This window comes from Bombina bombina, chromosome 7 (assembly GCF_027579735.1).
Source record: "Bombina bombina isolate aBomBom1 chromosome 7, aBomBom1.pri, whole genome shotgun sequence".
Taxonomy (NCBI): domain Eukaryota; kingdom Metazoa; phylum Chordata; class Amphibia; order Anura; family Bombinatoridae; genus Bombina; species Bombina bombina.
In genome coordinates, this window is record NC_069505.1 from 523,280,676 (window position 1) to 523,300,332 (window position 19,657).

The following is a 19,657-nucleotide window of genomic DNA, read 5'->3' on the forward strand; positions in this document are numbered from 1 at the left end:
ACATTGTGCTGATTTTCAGACTAACCAAGCCCAAAAGTTTAAGTACTATACTAATGTATTCCTCCTCCAGCTTGCTCCTGTTTGTGTAAAGGGTCTTTTGATATGTAGAGGAGGGGGGGGGGGTCTGCTTTCACTGGGTGTCCCAGTCAACCTAATCAAAAATGCTAAACTGAGAGCTTCTAAGTAAGTTTTTAAAAGGTTTTATACTGGATTTTTATATCAGTATCTGTGCATCTTATTCTTTATAGTAGTGTCTATTACATGCACTTATATGAACATTGGTGTATACTGTCCCTTTAATTTGGTCTGCTAAAAACAAGGTATGATTTGTGTGGGTACCTGACAGAAAAAAACAAACAAACAAAAACTGAAATTGAAGTATAAATGTAATTAGTGCCAAATGACTAAAAACAGCTCTAGTACCGCAGTGTTAAAAGCAGCATTTAAATATGAAATTGACTTTGCCTGAAAAGAATTATCAGAAAAGAATCATGAATCAGATAGAGCAGCAATTTTAAACAACTTTCCAATTTCCATTAACAAAATGTGCACAGTCTTTTTATATTTACACTTTTTGAGTCACCAGCTGCTACTAAGCATGTGCAAGAATTCACATAATAAACATGTATGCATTTGTGATTGGCTAATGGCTGTCACATGGTACGTGAATGCATTTGTGATTGGCTGATGGCTGTCACATGATATGTGTATGCATTTGGGATTGGCTAATGGCCGTCACATGGTACAGTAGGAGTGGAAATAGTCATAACTTTTAAAATTGTCAGAAAAAAAATCTACTACTCATTTGAAGTTCAGACTAAGTGCTATTGCATTGTCTTGTTATCCTGCATTTGTTGATTATGCAAATCCACTGTGTTGACTGGTCCTTTAAATTGAGCTTGAAACTAATACAACAGTATCAGTTGTGTTGTGTACCTATGATTGGCTTATAGGTACTTTCTGGTAATGGTCATTGGTTGTTGGATACAGATGATCAGCCAATAAGTATTTGCAGGAAGTGCACAACTGATACTGCTGTATTAGTTTAAATTTAAACATCTTTAATTTTATATTTTTTCAGGCAAACAAAAACCTTTCACCATGTTTAAATGCTGCTATTTCAGATGGATGATTGTTTTTTTATTAGTACAATGTGACTATCAAGGACTATTAATTACCTTACAATTGCATAACCATTGCAATTCTACAATTTAAAAGCACTTAGGGGCCGATTTATCAAGCTCCGTAAAGACCGCTGCTCCATAACTTGTCCGCCTGCTCTGAGGCCGCGGACAGAAATCAACCTGATTGAACACGATCGGGTTGATTGACATCCCCTGCTAGCGAATTGGCTGCAAATCTGCAGGGGGCGGCATTGCACCAGCAGTTCACAAGAACTGCTGGTGCAATGATAAATGCCGACAGCGTATGCTGTCGGCATTTATCAATGTGCAGCGGACATGATACGCTACTTCGTATCATGTCCGCTCGCACATTAATAAATATACCTCTTACTCTGAATTTTAAATTAGCAGTAGATTTATTTTTTTCTGATAAAGTTTAAAATTTACTTTACTTTGCAGGGCACCCTGTATCATGTGACAGCTACAGCCAATCACTGACTCATATTGTATACACTGTGAACTCTTGCACATGCTCAGTAGGATCAGTCTGTTGACAAATGAGTTATTGCTCTCCACCCCAGGTCAGTACTTTTATTACGTGTGGTAAAACCTCAGTTCTAGAAAATCTTTAGGTTTGTAAGTCCATGTGTACTGGAATAACACAAACTGTCTGTTCTTCAAATCTGAAAAAGATCCAGCTGGCTTATGAGTTTCCTGGTCTGGATTCAAATTATGTGACGCCACAACTACCGTAACTTCGTCTATAGAAGTTGGATCCTTTTTCTGAAATACATGTGGTCTCCAGATCTGATAGGAATTAGCCTAATGTACGTGCTAGGTATACCACAAACTGGGATAGGTTTAATAACTTGAAGACAAAGTCCCATGGGGAAGCAAAGTGACCTAATGACAGTGACATGTTTAATGGGTTAAAGGGTCAGTCCTATACAGAAACAAGGTGATTTAATGACAGTGACATGTTTAATGGGTTAAAGGGTCAGTCCTTTGCAGAAACAAGGTGATTTAATGACAGTGACATGTTTAATGGGTTAAAGGGTCAGTCCTTTGCAGAAACAAGGTGATTTAATGACAGTGACATGTTTAATGGGTTAAAGGGTCAGTCCTTTGCAGAAACAAGGTGATTTAATGACAGTGACATGTTTAATGGGTTAAAGGGTCAGTCCTATACAGAAACAAGGTGATTTAATGACAGTGACATGTTTAATGGGTTAAAGGGTCAGTCCTATACAGAAACAAGGTGATTTAATGACAGTGACATGTTTAATGGGTTAAAGGGTCAGTCCTTTGCAGAAACAAGGTGATTTAATGACAGTGACATGTTTAATGGGTTAAAGGGTCAGTCCTTTGCAGAAACAAGGTGATTTAATGACAGTGACATGTTTAATGGGTTAAAGGGTCAGTCCTTTGCAGAAACAAGGTGATTTAATGACAGTGACATGTTTAATGGGTTAAAGGGTCAGTCCTATACAGAAACAAGGTGATTTAATGACAGTGACATGTTTAATGGGTTAAAGGGTCAGTCCTATACAGAAACAAGGTGATTTAATGACAGTGACATGTTTAATGGGTTAAAGGGTCAGTCCTTTGCAGAAACAAGGTGATTTAATGACAGTGACATGTTTAATGGGTTAAAGGGTCAGTCCTTTGCAGAAACAAGGTGATTTAATGACAGTGACATGTTTAATGGGTTAAAGGGTCAGTCCTTTGCAGAAACAAGGTGATTTAATGACAGTGACATGTTTAATGGGTTAAAGGGTCAGTCCTATACAGAAACAAGGTGATTTAATGACAGTGACATGTTTAATGGGTTAAAGGGTCAGTCCTATACAGAAACAAGGTGATTTAATGACAGTGACATGTTTAATGGGTTAAAGGGTCAGTCCTTTGCAGAAACAAGGTGATTTAATGACAGTGACATGTTTAATGGGTTAAAGGGTCAGTCCTTTGCAGAAACAAGGTGATTTAATGACAGTGACATGTTTAATGGGTTAAAGGGTCAGTCCTTTGCAGAAACAAGGTGATTTAATGACAGTGACATGTTTAATGGGTTAAAGGGTCAGTCCTATACAGAAACAAGGTGATTTAATGATAGTGACATGTTTAATGGGTTAAAGGGCCAGTCCTTTGCAGAAACAAGGTGATTTAATGACAGTGACATGTTTAATGGGTTAAAGGGTCAGTCCTTTGCAGAAACAAGATGATTTAATGACAGTGACATGTTTAATGGGTTAAAGGGTCAGTCCTTTGCAGAAACAAAGCGACCTAATGACAGTGACATGCTTAATTGGTTAAAGGGTCTGTCCCATGTAGAAGCAAAGTGATCTAATGACAGTGACATGTTTAAAGTGAATGTCAAGTTTAATGAATCAGTGCCTGGTTTTTAAAAACCCTATTAAAAACAGTGGCACTTTCATTCATCAAACTTTACATTTCACTCGTTTTTTTAAAATACTTACCTTTTCATCTTGAAAGCCGCTCCAGCGCTTCCCCCTGCCCATCGCAAGCCTCTTCATATGTCACAAATGACGAATCCGGCTTCCTCCAATCACGGCGTTGCCTCAGGCAATGATTCCGCTGGGGGGGGGGGGGAGCCATGATTAGAGGATGCCGTATTCTTCATTGCTGACGTATGAAGTGACGAGCGGCAGGAGGGGGAATCACTGGAGCGGCTTTCAAGATTAATAGGTAAGTATTTTAACAAAACAAGTGAAATGTAAAGTTTGATTAATGAAAGTGCCCCTGTTTTAATAGGGTTTTTAAAAACTGGGCACTGATTCATCAAACTTGACATTCACTTGAATGGGTTAAAGGGTCAGTCTCATGTAGGAACAAAGTGATCTAATGACAGTGACATGTTTAATGGGTTAAAGGGTCAGTCCCATGTAGAAGCAAACTGACCTAATGACAGTGACATGTTTAATGGGTTAAAGAGTCAGTCTCCTGTAGGAGAAAAGTGACCTAATGACAGTGACATGTTTAATGGGTTAAAGGTTCAGTCTCATGTAGGAGCAAAGTGACCTTATGACAGTGACATGTTTAATGGGTTAAAGGGTCAGTGCCATGTAGGAGCAAAGTGACCTAATGACAGTGACATGTTTAATTGGTTAAACGATCAGTCTCATGTAGGAACAAAGTGACCTAATGACAGTGACATGTTTAATGGGTTAAAGGGTCAGTCTTATGTAGGAGCAAAGTGACCTAATGACAGTGACATGTTTAATGGGTTAAAGGGTCAATCTCATGTAGGAACAAAGTGACCTAATGACAGTGACATGTTTAATTGGTTAAAGGGTCAGTCTCATGTAGGAACAAAGTGACCTAATGACAGTGACATGTTTAATGGGTTAAAGGGTCAGTCTCATGTAGGAACAAAGTCACCTAATGACAGTTACATGTTTAATGGGTTAAAGGGGCAGTCCTATGTAGGACCAAAGTGACCTAATGACAGTGGCATGTTTAATGGGTTAAAGGGCCAGTCCTATGTAGGACCAAAGCTACCTAATGACAGTGACATGTTTAATGGGTTAAAGGGTCAGTCTCATGTAGGACCAAAGTGACCTAATGACAGTGACATGTTTAATGGGTTAAAGGGTCAGTGCCATGTAGGAGCAAAGTGACCTAATGACAGTGACATGTTTAATTGGTTAAACGATCAGTCTCATGTAGGAACAAAGTGACCTAATGACAGTGACATGTTTAATGGGTTAAAGGGTCAGTCTTATGTAGGAGCAAAGTGACCTAATGACAGTGACATGTTTAATGGGTTAAAGGGTCAATCTCATGTAGGAACAAAGTGACCTAATGACAGTGACATGTTTAATTGGTTAAAGGGTCAGTCTCATGTAGGAACAAAGTGACATAATGACAGTGACATGTTTAATGGGTTAAAGGGTCAATCTCATGTAGGAACAAAGTCACCTAATGACAGTGACATGTTTAATTGGTTAAAGGGTCAGTCTCATGTAGGAACAAAGTCACCTAATGACAGTGACATGTTTAATGGGTTAAAGGGGCAGTCCTATGTAGGACCAAAGTGACCTAATGACAGTGGCATGTTTAATGGGTTAAAGGGCCAGTCCTATGTAGGACCAAAGCTACCTAATGACAGTGACATGTTTAATGGGTTAAAGGGTCAGTCTCATGTAGGACCAAAGTGACCTAATGACAGTGACATGTTTAATGGGTTAAAGGGTCAGTCCTATGTAGGACCAAAGTGACCTAATGACAGTGACATGTTTAATGGGTTAAAGGGTCAGTCCTATGTAGGACCAAAGTGACCTAATGACAGTGGCATGTTTAATGGGTTAAAGAGCCAGTCCTATGTAGGACCAAAGCTACCTAATGACAGTGACATGTATAATGGGTTAAAGGGTCAGTCCTATGTAGGACCAAAGTGACCTAATGACAGTGACATGTTTAATGGGTTAAAGGGTCAGTCCTATGTAGGACCAAAGTGACCTAATGACAGCGACATGTTTAATGGGTTAAAGGGTGAGTCCTATGTAGGACAAAAGTGACCTAATGACAGTGACATGTTTAATAGGTTAAAGGGTCAGTCCTATGTAGGACCAAAGTGACCTAATGACAGTGGCATGTTTAATGGGTTAAAGGGTTAGTCTCATGTGGGAACAAAGTGACCTCCCATAGTCTCTCTCTCTCTTTACAATATCCTCCTTGAGTCTCTCTCCTGCTGTCTCTCATACTTCTCACCCTCTGTGCCTCTCTCCTTGTTTATATAATCTGTTTTCACTGCCCCTCGCCCACACATCCCTCTCCTTTCCATTCGTACTCTCCCCTCTGCATCTCTCATCTCCCTTCCGTTCCCCCATCGCCTCTCCTTGTGTATATAATCACTGTCTGTGAGGTTTCCCTGAAATCCCATAATGAAGCCCTGTGCTAGGATCTTCTTATACATGCAGAATATCCTGTGTCGGAGCCAGTTGTAATATTACTCTTAGAAACCCCCCCACTAATTCCTGCCCTTGGTCAGTGGCTTATTTGCAAATGTGTGACACTTATAGGGAGATTAACTAATTCCAGTGTTTTTTTATTGATATATATTCATTATTATATCTGAGGATTGTAAATGTGTCTAATGGTATTTCATGGTATATGGTTATTTGCAGAGCTGGCATAAATATAAGGAAGGAGAAAGGGGAACATACGAGAGAAAGAGGGAGACTCTGGAAGTTAGAGAGGAGGAAGGGGGCCTGAGATGTGAGGAAGAAAGGAGGGAGAAGGATATGAGAGAGAGGAGGGAAAGGGAATGTGTGAAATAAATCATGGAGAGAGGAGTTATTATAGAAAGGAGGAAGAGGGGTGAGAAAGAGAAAGGAGCGAGAGGGATATAAGAAAGAAAGGAGGGAGAGGGGGAATGTGAGAGAGAAAGGAGGGAGAGGGGGGTGTGAGAGAGAAAGGAGGGAGAGGGATATAAGAAAGAAAGGAGGGAGAGGGGGATATGAGAGAGAAAGGAGAGGGGGGTTTGAGAGAGAAAGGAGGGAGAGGGAATGTGAGAGAGAAAGGAGGGAGAGGGATATAAGAAAGAAAGGAGGGAGAGGGGGATATGAGAGAGAAAGGAGAGGGGGGTTTGAGAGAGAAAGGAGGGAGAGGGAATGTGAGAGAGAAAGGAGGGAGAGGGATATAAGAAAGAAAGGAGGGAGAGAGGAATGTGAGAGAGAATGGAGGGAGAGGGAATATGAGAGAGAAAGGATGGAGAGGGATATAAGAAAGAAAGGAGGGAGAGGGGGGTGAGAGAGAAAGGAGGGATAGGGGGATATGAGAGAGAAAGGAGAGGGGGGTTTGAGAGAGAAAGGAGGTAGAGGGGGGGGTGAGAGAGAAATGAGGGGGGTTGAGAGAGAAAGGAGGGAGAGGAGGATGTGAGAGAGAAAGGAGGGAGAGGGGGTTTTGAGAGAGAAAGGAGGGAGAGAGGGTGTAAGCAAGAAAGGGAAGGGGGTTGTGAGAGAGAAAGGAGGGGAGAGGGATGTGAGAGAGAAAGGAGGGAGAGAGGGGGTGAGAGAGAAAGAGGAGGGGGTTGTGAGAGAGAAATGAGGGAGAGAGTGATGTGAGAAAGGAGGGAAAGAGTGATGTGATAAAGGAGGGAGAGAGGGATGTGATAAAGGAGGGAGAGAGGGATGTGATAAAGGAGGGAGAGAGGGATGTGATAAAGGAGGGAGAGAGGGATGTGATAAAGGAGGGGGAGAGTGATGTGAGAAAGGAGGGAAAGAGATGTGATAAAGGAGGGAGAGAGGGATGTGATAAAGGAGGGGGAGAGTGATGTGATAAAGGAGGGAGAGAGGGATGTGATAAAGGAGGGAGAGAGGGATGTGATAAAGGAGGGAGAGAGTGATGTGATAAAGGAGGGAGAGAGGGGTGTGATAAAGGAGGGAGAGAGGGATGTGATAAAGGAGGGAGAGAGGGATGTGATAAAGGAGGGAGAGAGGGATGTGATAAAGGAGGGAGAGAGGGATGTGATAAAGGAGGGAGAGAGGGATGTGATAAAGGAGGGAGAGAGGGATGTGATAAAGGAGGGAGAGAGGGATGTGATAAAGGAGGGAGAGAGGGATGTGATAAAGGAGGGAGAGAGGGATGTGATAACGGAAGGAGAGAGGGATGTGATAAAGGAGGGAGAGAGGGATGTGATAAAGGAGGGAGAGAGGGATGTGATAAAGGAGGGAGAGAGGGATGTGATAAAGGAGGGAGAGAGGGATGTGATAAAGGAAGGAGAGAGGGATGTGATAAAGGAGGGAGAGAGGGATGTGATAAAGGAGGGAGAGAGGGATGTGATAAAGGAGGGAGAGAGGGATGTGATAAAGGAGGGAGAGAGGGATGTGATAAAGGAGGGAGAGAGTGATGTGATAAAGGAGGGAGAGAGTGATGTGATAAAGGAGGGAGAGAGGGATGTGATAAAGGAGGGAGAGAGGGATGTGATAAAGGAGGGAGAGAGTGATGTGATAAAGGAAGGAGAGAGGGATGTGATAAAGGAGGGAGAGAGGGATGTGAGAAAGAAAGGAGAGTGGGTTTTGAGAGAGAAAAGAAAGAGAGGGGGATGTGAGAGAGAAAGGAGATGGGGTTGTTATAAATTTTTCTTCATTCTCTTGCTATCTTTATTTGAAAAAGCAGGATTGTAAGGTTAGGAGCCAGCCCATTTTGTTTTCAGCACCTGGGTTGCACTTGCTGATCGGTTTGCTACATTTAGCCGGCTCTTAAGCTGACAATAGAATATAATTGATAATAGGAGTAAATTAGAAAGTTGCCTAAATTTGCATGCTCTATCTGAATCATGAAAGAAAAAAAAATTGGTTTAGTATCCCTTTAAGAAAGAGGGGAGCAAGAGGGGGTGTGAGAGATAGTAGGAGGATGTTAGTAAGTTGTGGGAGTAAATGGGAGTGACAGAGAGAGGGGAAAGTGTGGGGTGTGAGAAAAAGCATAAAGAGGGGGACACAAGAGAGAAAAAAGGAAGAGGGGTGTTTAAGAGAGTGAAGGGATGGAGAGGGGGTGTGAGAGTGAAGGGATGGAGAGGGGGTGTCAGAGTGAAGGGATGGAGAGGGGGTGTGAGAGTGAAGGGATGGAGAGGGGGTGTGAGAGTGAAGGGATGGAGAGGGGGTGTGAGAGTGAAGGGATGGAGAGGGGGTGTGAGAGTGAAGGGATGAGAGGGGGTGTGAGAGTGAAGGGATGGAGAGGGGGTGTGAGAGTGAAGGGATGGAGAGGGGGTGTGAGAGTGAAGGGATGGAGAGGGGGTGTGAGAGTGAAGGGATGAGAGGGTGTGTGAGAGTGAAGGGATTGAGAGGGGGTGTGAGAGTGAAGGGATGGAGAGGGGGTGTGAGAGTGAAGGGATGGAAAGGGGGTGTGAGAGTGAAGGGATAGAGAGGGGGTGTGAGAGTGAAGGGATGGAGAGGGGATGTGAGAGTGAAGGGATGGAGAGGGGGTGTGAGAGTGAAGGGATGGAGAGGGGGTGTGAGAGTGAAGGTATGGAGAGGGGGTGTGAGAGAGAATGGGAGGAAGTAGAGAGGGTATAAAAGCATCACTAAGGGGTAGATTTAATAAGCAGCGGATGCGGCTCACCAGAAACAGAAGTTAAGAAGCTGCGCTGCCCCTTGACTTCTCCGCCAGAGGACTGCAATCATCTTAATCAGATACAATCGGGATGATTGACACCCCCTGCTAGCGACCGATTGGCTTCAAATGTGCAGGGGGCGGCATTGCACAAGCATTGCTTATGAAATGCTTGTGCGATGTTAAATGCAGACAGCGTTTAGCAATGCCGGGGGCGGACATAATTAGCTATAGCGAATCATGTCCGCCTGGGGATTAATAAATTGATCCCTAAAACTTAAAGGGACAGTAAAGTAAAAAATTAAACTTTCATTTTTTAGATAAAGCTTGTCATTTTAAACAACTTTCCAATGTACTTCTATTATCAAATTTGATTTGTTCTCTTGGTATCATTTAAGTAAATCTAGGGAGGCTGATAGAAGCTTAGGAGCGTGCACGTGTCTTTAGCAGTATATGGCAGCAGTGTTTGCAACTATGTATAACATTACTATAAACAATGTTGCAAACACTGCTGCCAGATGGCTAAAGACACGTGCACACTCATGCGCTCTCCTTGGATTACTCTTTAAGAAAGGATACAAAAAGAACTAGGCAAAATTGATAATAGATGTAAAATTGTAAACTTCATTATCTATTTAATCAATTTTACTGTCCCTTTAAAAAGAAGTTCAGTATATGCGTGATATGATCAGGGAACAACCTTCCATTAGAGGGAAAGCAAAACACTAGAATTGTTGACCAAATTGACCAAAAAACGTAATGGTGCCCGCATCAATGAACTTACCTGGCACAGGATATCCTTGAGGTAGTTGCCACAAATGGCCACTGCGGAGTGGTCCAGAAAGGAGGCAATGTATCTATACCTCTCAGAGATCGCAGAGTCCTGGGAATTGTCACAGCACCCAAAGGAGGTATAAGATGTGCAGAAGGTTAGTGGCCTGGAAGGCTGGAAAGGTGGCTTGTAATCCAGGCACTGTGGGTGACCATCTGTTAGCCAGGGGGCCAAAACTAACAGAAGCCACAGGAGAACCATTACTGATTGGCCAAAAATGTGCTCCAGATGAAGGCTGCTAAGCAAAACAAAGATGGAGTCAGCTAGGGATTCTGGGAAAAAAACATTTCAGGGTCAAATAATTCTTGGAATCTTAAGAAAACAAATATATGAATAAAGGATGTGTTGTAGGAGAGGAAATGATTATGGGAAATATTTTCTAAGGATAAAAACAAGTGCTTATGTGAAGTATTTTAAGGGCAAATGTCAAAGGTCTCTAGGAGAAGCTTGGCAAAAAACGCAAAGGATTCTAGCAGGACTGTGTGCAAAACAAAGCATTATGGGAGAAAAACAATCAAAGGGTAAATGATTATGGGAGAAATACATGTAAACCTAAAGATTATTGGAAGGGTGAAGAATTGTTCTAAGGGGAAATGCACATAATTCTGGGTGAAGACAAAGGATTATGGGATATTTGTTATAAATTAAAGGGTTCACAATCCAGTGTTCTATGGAGCTAATCTGAGAGATTCTGGGATATTCTGTTAAAGGGACAGTCAAGTCCAAAAAAAACTGTCATGATTTAAATAGGGCATGCAATTTTAAACAACTTTCCAATTTACTTTTTTCACCAATTTTGCTTTGTTCTCTTGGTATTCTTAGTTGAAAACTAAATCTAGGAGGTTTATATGCTAATTTCTTAGACCTTGAAGACTGCCTCTAATCTAAATGCATTTTGACCACTAGAGGGCATTAGTTCATGTGTTTCATATAGATAACATTGAGCTCATGCACGTGAAGTTACCCTGAAGATATCACTGATTGGCTAAAATGCAAGTCTGTCAAAAGAACTGAAATAAGGGGGCAGTTTGCAGAGGCATAAATACAAGGTAATCACAGAGGTAAAAAATGTATTTCTATAACATTGTTAGTTATGCAAAACTGGGAAATGGGTAATAAAGGGATTATCTTTCTTTTTAAACAACAAAAAAGCTGGTGTTGACTGTCCCTTTAAATGTATTTTAAAAGAACCTTTAAAGAGACATTAAATGCTAGACAGAATGATGCATTTAAAGAAAATATTATTCTGAGAATAACAAGTAGATGTGTTTTGTAAAGTTTTATTAGCTGTTTAAATATTGACAAAATAAGTGTAAAGTTATGGGCCCCCATTTATCATTGTGCGGACGGACATGATCCGCTATAGCGAACCATGTCCACCGCACATCGATAAATGCCGACAGCATACGCTGTCGGCATATATCATTGCACCAGCAGTTCTTGTGAACTGCTGGTGCAACGCCGCCCCCTGCAGATTCACGGCCAATTGGCCGCTAGCAGGGGGTGTCAATCAGCTCGATCGTACATAATCGGACGGATTGCTATACGCTGCCTCAGAGGAGCCTGAAGGCTTGCGCGGAAACAAGAAGAACAGGGGCCATTTGGCCCTTGTTAAATAAACCCGTTAGTGTTTATAAAACGATGGGAGCTATCATGTTGTAACTTAGGTTACCTTCTCTGCTGTGGCCAATTAGAGAAAGTTATAAATAGGTCACTAGAGTGTGCAGCCAATGGCTGTGAGGAATATAACAGTGTTCTGCACTTCCATTTCTAACACAAACTGAAATACTCACAATTTCACAATGGAATTACAGGAAAAAATAAATAATGAAAGAATATTGTAGATTTTTATATATATATATATATATATATATATATATATATATATATATATATATATATATATATATATATATATATATATATATATATATATATATATATACGATTTATCATTTTATATTACCATCTCAAAGTGTTTAATGTCCCTTTAAAAGGGGATAGCAAAAAGATGCTTACATGAGACAAAGCAATTGATCATGGGAGAAGTGTGATCAACTTACCCGCTCCGGTTTGTTCACTCCGTGGGTGTTCTTTTTGTCCCATCAGCGTCTCGCCTCACTCTGTGCTCTTCCTCTTTATTTATCGTCTTTGTATTGGGTCTCCCATTTAATTTTCTTTATATTCTTTCTTCATTTTGTCGTCTGTCCTGATCTCTCTCATTCTCTCTCTTTTTCTCCCTCTATTTCTATTCTCTCTCAGTATATTCTCTTTACTCTCTTCTGTATCCTTTCATTTCTATTCTCTTTTTCTTTTTCTCCCTTTTCTCTACCTCCTTATATATTATCTCCTCTATATCCTGTTTCTATCTTTCTTTCTATTTCTTTCCTTCCTTCCTCCCTATCTCTGTTTTCTCCCCTCTGGCTTCCACCATCTACTCATTCTCTCTCTTTCATCTACCTCTATAGTACGTTCTCTCCCTCATCCCGTCTTCTCTGTCCCATGTGTCACCACCACCTCCTCCTCAGCCGGTGTCTTTCTCTCTCCCCTTCGCCGTTACCTCCCTCCCTCCCTCTCTATACCTTCTCTTATTTCTATCCCTCCCCCTCTTCCTCTTCTCTAATTCTTTACGTTTTTGTCCTTTTATTCTCCTCCTTCCCGTCTCACACATATGTGCCTTGTTTACCTTGTCATCCTGCACGGTCCCCAGTCCCACGGTCTTTACTGTTTGCTCCTTCTCTAGATCTTTATTTTCTCATTTTCTTTTTTTTCCCCAATATCTGCTTTCCTCCTGTTTCTCTCCCTTCCTCAAATGATTCTACCAACTTTCCTCTGTAAGCTCAGTGCTTTAGTCTGCCCCCCCCTCATCCCTCTTCAACTTTATCTTAATCACCAATTGTCTGCATTCTCTCTTAAACCTCAGAACTGATGTCTCATTAGCAAGTCATAACTGGAATTTTTCCCAGCTTTTTAAAAAATCCAATTTTATTGCAGTAAAACCCACAAAAATATCAGCTGATTTTACTATTCAAACCTAAAAGGGAACTTATTAATGTTGCAATCAGATGCCTTTTGGATTTGTTGTCTATAATGGCAAATAACATTTGAAGATGATTAAATTGGATAATAAATCATGATTTAGATAGAGGATGCAAATTTAAACAACATTCTAATTTACTTATATTATAACATTTGCTTTGTTCTCATGCTATCCTTTGTTGAAGAGTAAATCTAGGGAGGCTGATAGGAGCTCAGGAGCGTGCACGTGTCTGCATCTATATATAGCATTACTATAAACAATATGGCAAACAAGTACACAATGGGAGCTAGCTGAACACATCTGTTGGTATTGCTAGCTGGTGCTACTCCTAAGCCTACATAGGTATGCTCTACAACAAAGGATACCAAAAAAACAAAGCATATTTGTTTATAGCAGTAAACTGAATCATGAAAGTTTAATTTTGACTCTACTGTCCCTTTTTTATATTCAGAAATAACAATAGTTGTTCTTTTGGCTTAAAAAGATTTACAGAAGGGAATGTTCCTATATTCATCAAGCTTGAGAAGAGAAAGCTGGAATTTTGTATGTCATAAATATAACAGACTTTTATTCCATCTTCTTTAAAACATCAGAAAATAAAAGTACATCCTCAGTCATACCCCTGACGCATTTCGATAAAAACTATAATTATAGATGTATGCAAACGTTCAAGAGACATTAAACATCTCAAGATATTAATATAAATTGTTTAATTACATGTAGTAAAACAGCTTTGTAATTATTTATATTGTATATATACTTTCATTATTTATTTTGTTCTTCTTTCCTGTAATTTAAAGGGACAGTTTACTCCAGAATTGTTATTGTTTAAAAAGATAGATAATCTCTTTATTACCCATTCCCCAGTTTTCTTCTTAAAACGGGAAGAGTCCACACCTGCATTAATTACTTTTGGGAAATACAGAACCTGGCCACCAGGAGGAGGCAAAGACACCCCAGCCAAAGGCTTAAATACCTCCCCCACTTCCCTCATCCCCCAGTCATTCTTTGCCTTTAGTCACAGGAGGTTGGCAGAGAAGTGTCAGAAGATTACGGAGTAGTCTATTATGGAGGGTAGTACTCTTCGAGATGGGACTGGAGTTTTAAGAAGTCCTGTCAGCCTCTCAGTGAAGAGCATGGATGAAAGTTGGAGTCCAGGGATGCAGGGAGAGTCTTTCTGAGAAACCATCCCGACTCATATAAACAGCTCCATAAGCAATCAGCGTTGACGAGTTTCGCTGCCTGCTTTCTTCACTCAAGTCCATGTCAGAGGCAACGCTACTATCTGTCAAACTTGAAGGACTGTGTTACTGTTCCACGGCATTTCGGTAACATTGTTTAATTTTCCTTTCACTGTGGGAATATTTTGTAATGATAGAACACAGGGTCTCAGTGGGACTCCTTTATCTTTATGGAATCTAGGGTTAATATCTCCTGAGGGAGGTTATTGAACAGCGGGGGACTTTAATCATTTGTTATGTGATTCTGTCTGCTTATGTGTAGTGATGTTGGGGCTCATGGCTTTTATGGAACGTACAGTTTTTTCGAGCTACGCAGTTCTTAATGGGACTGGTGCGCTTTTCCTTGGCCTGTGGGTTGCACCTTGTGACCGGGCGTGGTCATGTTTTCGTTCTCCATTTCCGTATTCTTGACCGAGTGTCAGTGGAGAGGTTTTGTTCTCTACTTGTCTGGGTCATAGGAGACTAACACCCCCATTGGGGGTGTTAGGTGGCAGTTATTTTTGTCCAAAATTTGTCCGGTCAAGTTATGGAGGATTCTGATTTTTTCTGAGGAGGATTTCTCTGTTTCCTGCTTAGATTGTATGGAGGACCGGGTAATCCAGCCCAATCAATTATGTTCTGTATGCCGTAGTAGAATGCTCTTCTCTTCCTCTGTGGAGAGATCAGAGACCTCTGAGCCAGCCACCTCTGAGGATTCTGTGTCCCGTGAGGTGCGTTGCCTGGAATTTTCTGTTCCTACACAGGCAGTTGTCCCAAATAACATTACCCCTTTTATGGAAGGAGGTTTATTTCCACCAGAGTTTGCTGCTCAGTTGCGCATGGCCATATTTTTGACGTTAGCACATTTATAGTTTCCTGAGGGCCAGCGAAGAGCTTATCTGTGTCCTCTTAACCTGAGGGCGCCAGGTGAGACGGGTCTTTCCTCTGCGGGAGCAGTTCCGTCTGAGGCTTCAGGAGTACAGCCGCCAGGGTCAGGGCCTTCAAATGCCCCGCCGGAGATGAGTTTTACCTTTAGATTCAGACTGACGCGTCTGCGTGTACTGCTGAGTCAGGTATTGGAGGCTTTGGAGGATTTCAGTCTTTATTTGCCATCGGATCCTCAGTCTTCTGATTCTGATGGTGAACAGCGCTAGATGAGTGGAGGGATGTGGATCCTACTCCTGTTTGTCTTTTGTTTGTGTATCTAATCCCAGTTCTGAGCTCTTGAGGAATCAGGTCTCTGACAGACTGGCCCTGTTAGTGTTTTCATTCCTTTTTGGCGTTCACCTGCGGGTACAGCCTATTTTCTTTTGATCCGGTTAGGATGTGTCTTATTTTGGAGCTTGTGGCTGTTGTAGTCTTTCCTTGTTAGGGAAATTTCTTTTTCTCTAGGATTTTGATGCTAGCGATTTTATGGTCGCAATAGATGTTACTTCCGTCCAAAAAAAAAAATATATATATATACTGTATATTAAAAAATGTATTTTAAGACAATGGCATCTACTTATCAAGTCGTCAACCGCAAATACGCTGGAATTCCACAGCGTATTTGTGGCTAGCCTGATTCCCCTTAGTTATCAAACCCTACAGACCGGCAAAAGTAGAATTTTGTGACGTAACATACGATCCGCTGGGAAAAGTCCGACACAGATTGATGCTTACGTCATTACAGATGTTCCGAATGCAAATTCGGCACTATCTGACTACTTTTGCTAGTTAACAAATTCCTAACAGGTACGCTCGCCACTATTCTGGCCCAGCGTACCTGGTTTTCATACCATAGGAATCAATGGGAGTCTGAAAGCAGCGAAAGCTCATGTTCGCTGCTGCCCGATATCCCATTGATTCCTATGGTAATGTTTACACCTAACACCCTAACATGTACCCTGAGTCTAAACACCCCTAATCTGCCACCCCCTACATCACCGACACTTACATTATACTTATTAACCCCTAATCTGCCACCCCGACACCGCTGCCACCTACATAAAGTTATTAACCCCTAATCTGCCCCCCTACACTGCCGCCACCTACATTATACTTATTATCCCCTAATCTGCCACCCCCTACACCGCACCACTATATTAAATTTATTAACCCCTAAACCTAAGTCTAACCCTAACACAACCTAACACTACACTATAATTAAATTAATTCTCTACATTAATTACAATTAAATAAAATTATCTAAAGTACAAAACCCCCCCCCACTAAATTACAGAAAATAATAAACAAATTACAAGATTTTTAAACTAATTGCACCTAATCTAATCCCCCTAACAAAATAAAAAACAAAAACAAAATAATAAAGCCCTACCCTACACTAAATTACAAATAGCCCTTAAAAGGGCCTTTTGTGGGGCATTGCCCCAAAGCAATCAGCTTTTTTACTTGTAAAAAAAATTACAAATCCCCCCCAACATTAAGACCCACCACCCACACAACCAACCCTACTCTAAAAACCACCCAATACCCCCTTGAAAAAACCTAACACTAACCCCTTGAAGATCACCTTACCGGGAGAAGTCTTCACCCAACCGGGCTGAAGTCCTCAAAGAATCAGGCAGAAGTGGTCCTCCAGACGGGCAGAAGTGGTTCTCCAGACGGGCAGAAGTCTTCATCCAGACGGCATCTTCTATCTTCATCCATCCAGCGTGGAGTGGCTCCATCTTCAAGACATCCAACGCAGAGCATCCTCTTCGGCCGACGTCTTCTTGCTGAATGAAGGTACCTTTAAGTGACGTCATCCAAGATGGCGTCCTTTAGATTCCGATTGGCTGATAGATTGGCTGATAGAATTCTACAGGGCTATTTGTAATTTAGTGTAGGGTAGGGCTTTTTTTATTTTGGGGGGCTTTTTTATTTTGTTAGGGGAATTAGATTAGGTGTAATTAGTTTAAAAATCTTGTAATTTGTTTATTATTTTCTGCAATTTAGTGGGGGGTTTTTGTACTTTAGATAATTTTATTTAATTGTATTTAATTGTATTCAATGTAGGGAATTAATTTAATTATAGTGTAGTGTTAGGTGTTAGTGTAACATAGATTAGGTTTTATTTTACAGGTATATTTGTATTTATTTTAGCTAGGTAGTTAGTAAATAGTTAATAACTATTTAGTAACTATTCTACCTAGTTAAAATAAATACAAACTTGCCTGTAAAATAAAAATAAACCCTAAAATGACTACAATGTAACTATTACATTGTAGCTATCTATGTCATTTACTTAATAAAATGCCCCTGTTCGAATTTTTTTTAGGTGAAACGACCAGAAAGGTAAGGGATAGGATGAGTCAACACAGGTCTAATATTCGATGTGGGGATCAAAATGCCCCTGTTTCCAGTCACTTTTTGGAGGCTGGGCACAGCATTTGCCAACTAAGGTGGCAAATAATTGACAGTGTAGGCAGGTTACGTAGAGGGGGTAATAGAGAACAATTGTTGACACAAAAATAATCCTTTTGGATTCATACGCTTAATGCTATGATCCCCATAGGTCTGAATAGGGAACTTGATTTGGCAGTGTTTCTGTAGGTTTAATCATTAGTATAAATTTTTTTTTGAGATTTAAAGGCATCTTCTCTATTTAAGTATTGTTTTTAGGTTGATTAACAGGTCTATACATAGAATTTAGTAGTCTGAGTTTGAGGATTTAAAGGTTAGGTAGTCTGTTTAAAGTAAAATTTATTGTTGTATATTTACCACTAGGTGGTGCAATGTTATTGTATAGTGATAAGCATGTAAAGGGTTAAAGTTTTCCCTATAAAGGCTCTGTACACACCTGTTGACCCTATTCATGATTAAGGGAATGGCTCCCGAAACGTTGCATTTGTTTGTACCTCAATACATTTCTAAGTTTTCCTATAAACTTTTGGTGCTGTGGAATTTTGTTTTGTTGAGGTTTTATTTTATAGGTAAGTATTTAGTTTTAAATAGGAATAATTTATTTATGGATAGGAATATTTATTTAGATTTATTTAAATTATATTTAAGTTAGGGGGTGTTAGGGTTAGGGTTAGACTTAGGTTTAGGGGTTAATAAATTTAATATAGTGGCGGCGGTGTAGGGGGGGGGCAGATTAGGGGTTAATAAATATAATGTAGGTGGCGGCGGTGTGGGGGCGGAAGATTAGGGGTTAATAAATATAATGTAGGTGGCGGCGGTGTAGGGGGTGGCAGATTAGGGGTTAATAAGCATAATGTAAGTAACGGCGGTGTAGGGGGCGGCAGATTAGGGAGTTAATAAGTATAATGTAGGTGGTGGTGGGCTCCGGGAGCAGCAGTTTAGGGGTTAAACATTTTATTTAGTTGTGGTGCGGTCCGTGTGCAGCGGTTTAGGGGTTAATACATTTATTAGAGTTGCGGTTGGCTCCGGGAGTGGCGGCATAGGGGGTAAACAGTATAGTATAGTGTGGGTGTTTAGTGACAGTATACCAATAAAGCTGGGAAAAAGCCGAAGAGCAGCGAGATCGATGACTGTCAGTTAACAACAGTCCGCTGCTCATCGCCCCGTACTTGGTGCGCGGCTTTTTGACAGATTTTTTGGTAACTTTGGAGAGTGTATTCAGGTCCGCGGCCGCGATGTTAGGCGATCTTAGGCGAGCGTATTGGTGCCGTCGAATGCAAGTAAGTTGATGGCTTGATAAGTAGATGCCATTGTTTAAGCCTCAGAGCTTATTTGACTGTCGTTTGTCTGTTTTGTTTAATCTAGCCCTGCTAGGGCTTAGAACTTTCAGTCAGCCTTTGAACATTTCGGTTGTACCCTGGTCAGAAGGCTGGTCCTGGATGGATACTAGTTCTCTCTGTTATTTTGAGGTTATATCAGACATTCTCCTTGATAACAGGGTGATCCTGTTTGGGTACTAAGTTTGCTTACCTCTTGTTACAAGGTTGTTTTTCTTCTTCTACAAGTTATAGGAGGCCTTTCTATACTAGATATCAGGCTGGTCCTACGTTATTTCATCTTGGTGGTGCGTCCGATGTGGGTCGTACTCAGCATTAAGTGTTTTGTCCCTGCATAGTTTAAGTGGTTTGATGGGATTAAGAATTCTGCTATGGCAGTATGTTTTTAGTTCCGGAGGTCCTTGGACAGGAGCTAGAGTCCTCCCTTGCAAGGGGGGAGGATCAGATGACTGCTTGGAGATCTCCAGTACCTGGTGTAGGGGGTGATTATCCCCCCCTATTGGTACTCCTTGTGGATTGGTTTTTGGTCTGGATCCAGCACCTGGTTTTGGGGGTCTGTTTTTTTAACCTAGTCCTTGTCTTCGACTTGGCCTTTTGGTTACTCTGTTTTCAAGATTTTAATAGTCTTGGATCTGTCCGGCATTCAGTACCAGGCTTGTGTTCCCGGTCCTGGGGAAATCTCTTTG

At 41.1% G+C, this 19,657-nt stretch overlaps 1 protein-coding gene across 2 annotated transcripts in view; it reads right to left on the reverse strand.

Moving 5' to 3' along the window:
* Positions 1-13,445, reverse strand: part of LOC128666966 (HHIP-like protein 1) — an 86,552-nt gene extending 73,107 nt beyond the window's left edge. The window contains exons 1-2 of one of the 2 annotated variants that reach the window (XM_053721802.1): positions 12,093-13,445; positions 9,982-10,267 (exon numbers count right to left, since the gene is read on the reverse strand). In XM_053721802.1, the coding sequence (XP_053577777.1) occupies positions 9,982-10,230 (249 nt within the window). In that variant the 5' untranslated portion in view covers positions 10,231-10,267; positions 12,093-13,445. The remainder of the gene's footprint in view (positions 1-9,981; positions 10,268-12,092) is intronic. The other variant, XM_053721801.1, reaches the window with a different exon arrangement.
* Positions 13,446-19,657: the final 6,212 nt, after the last annotated feature.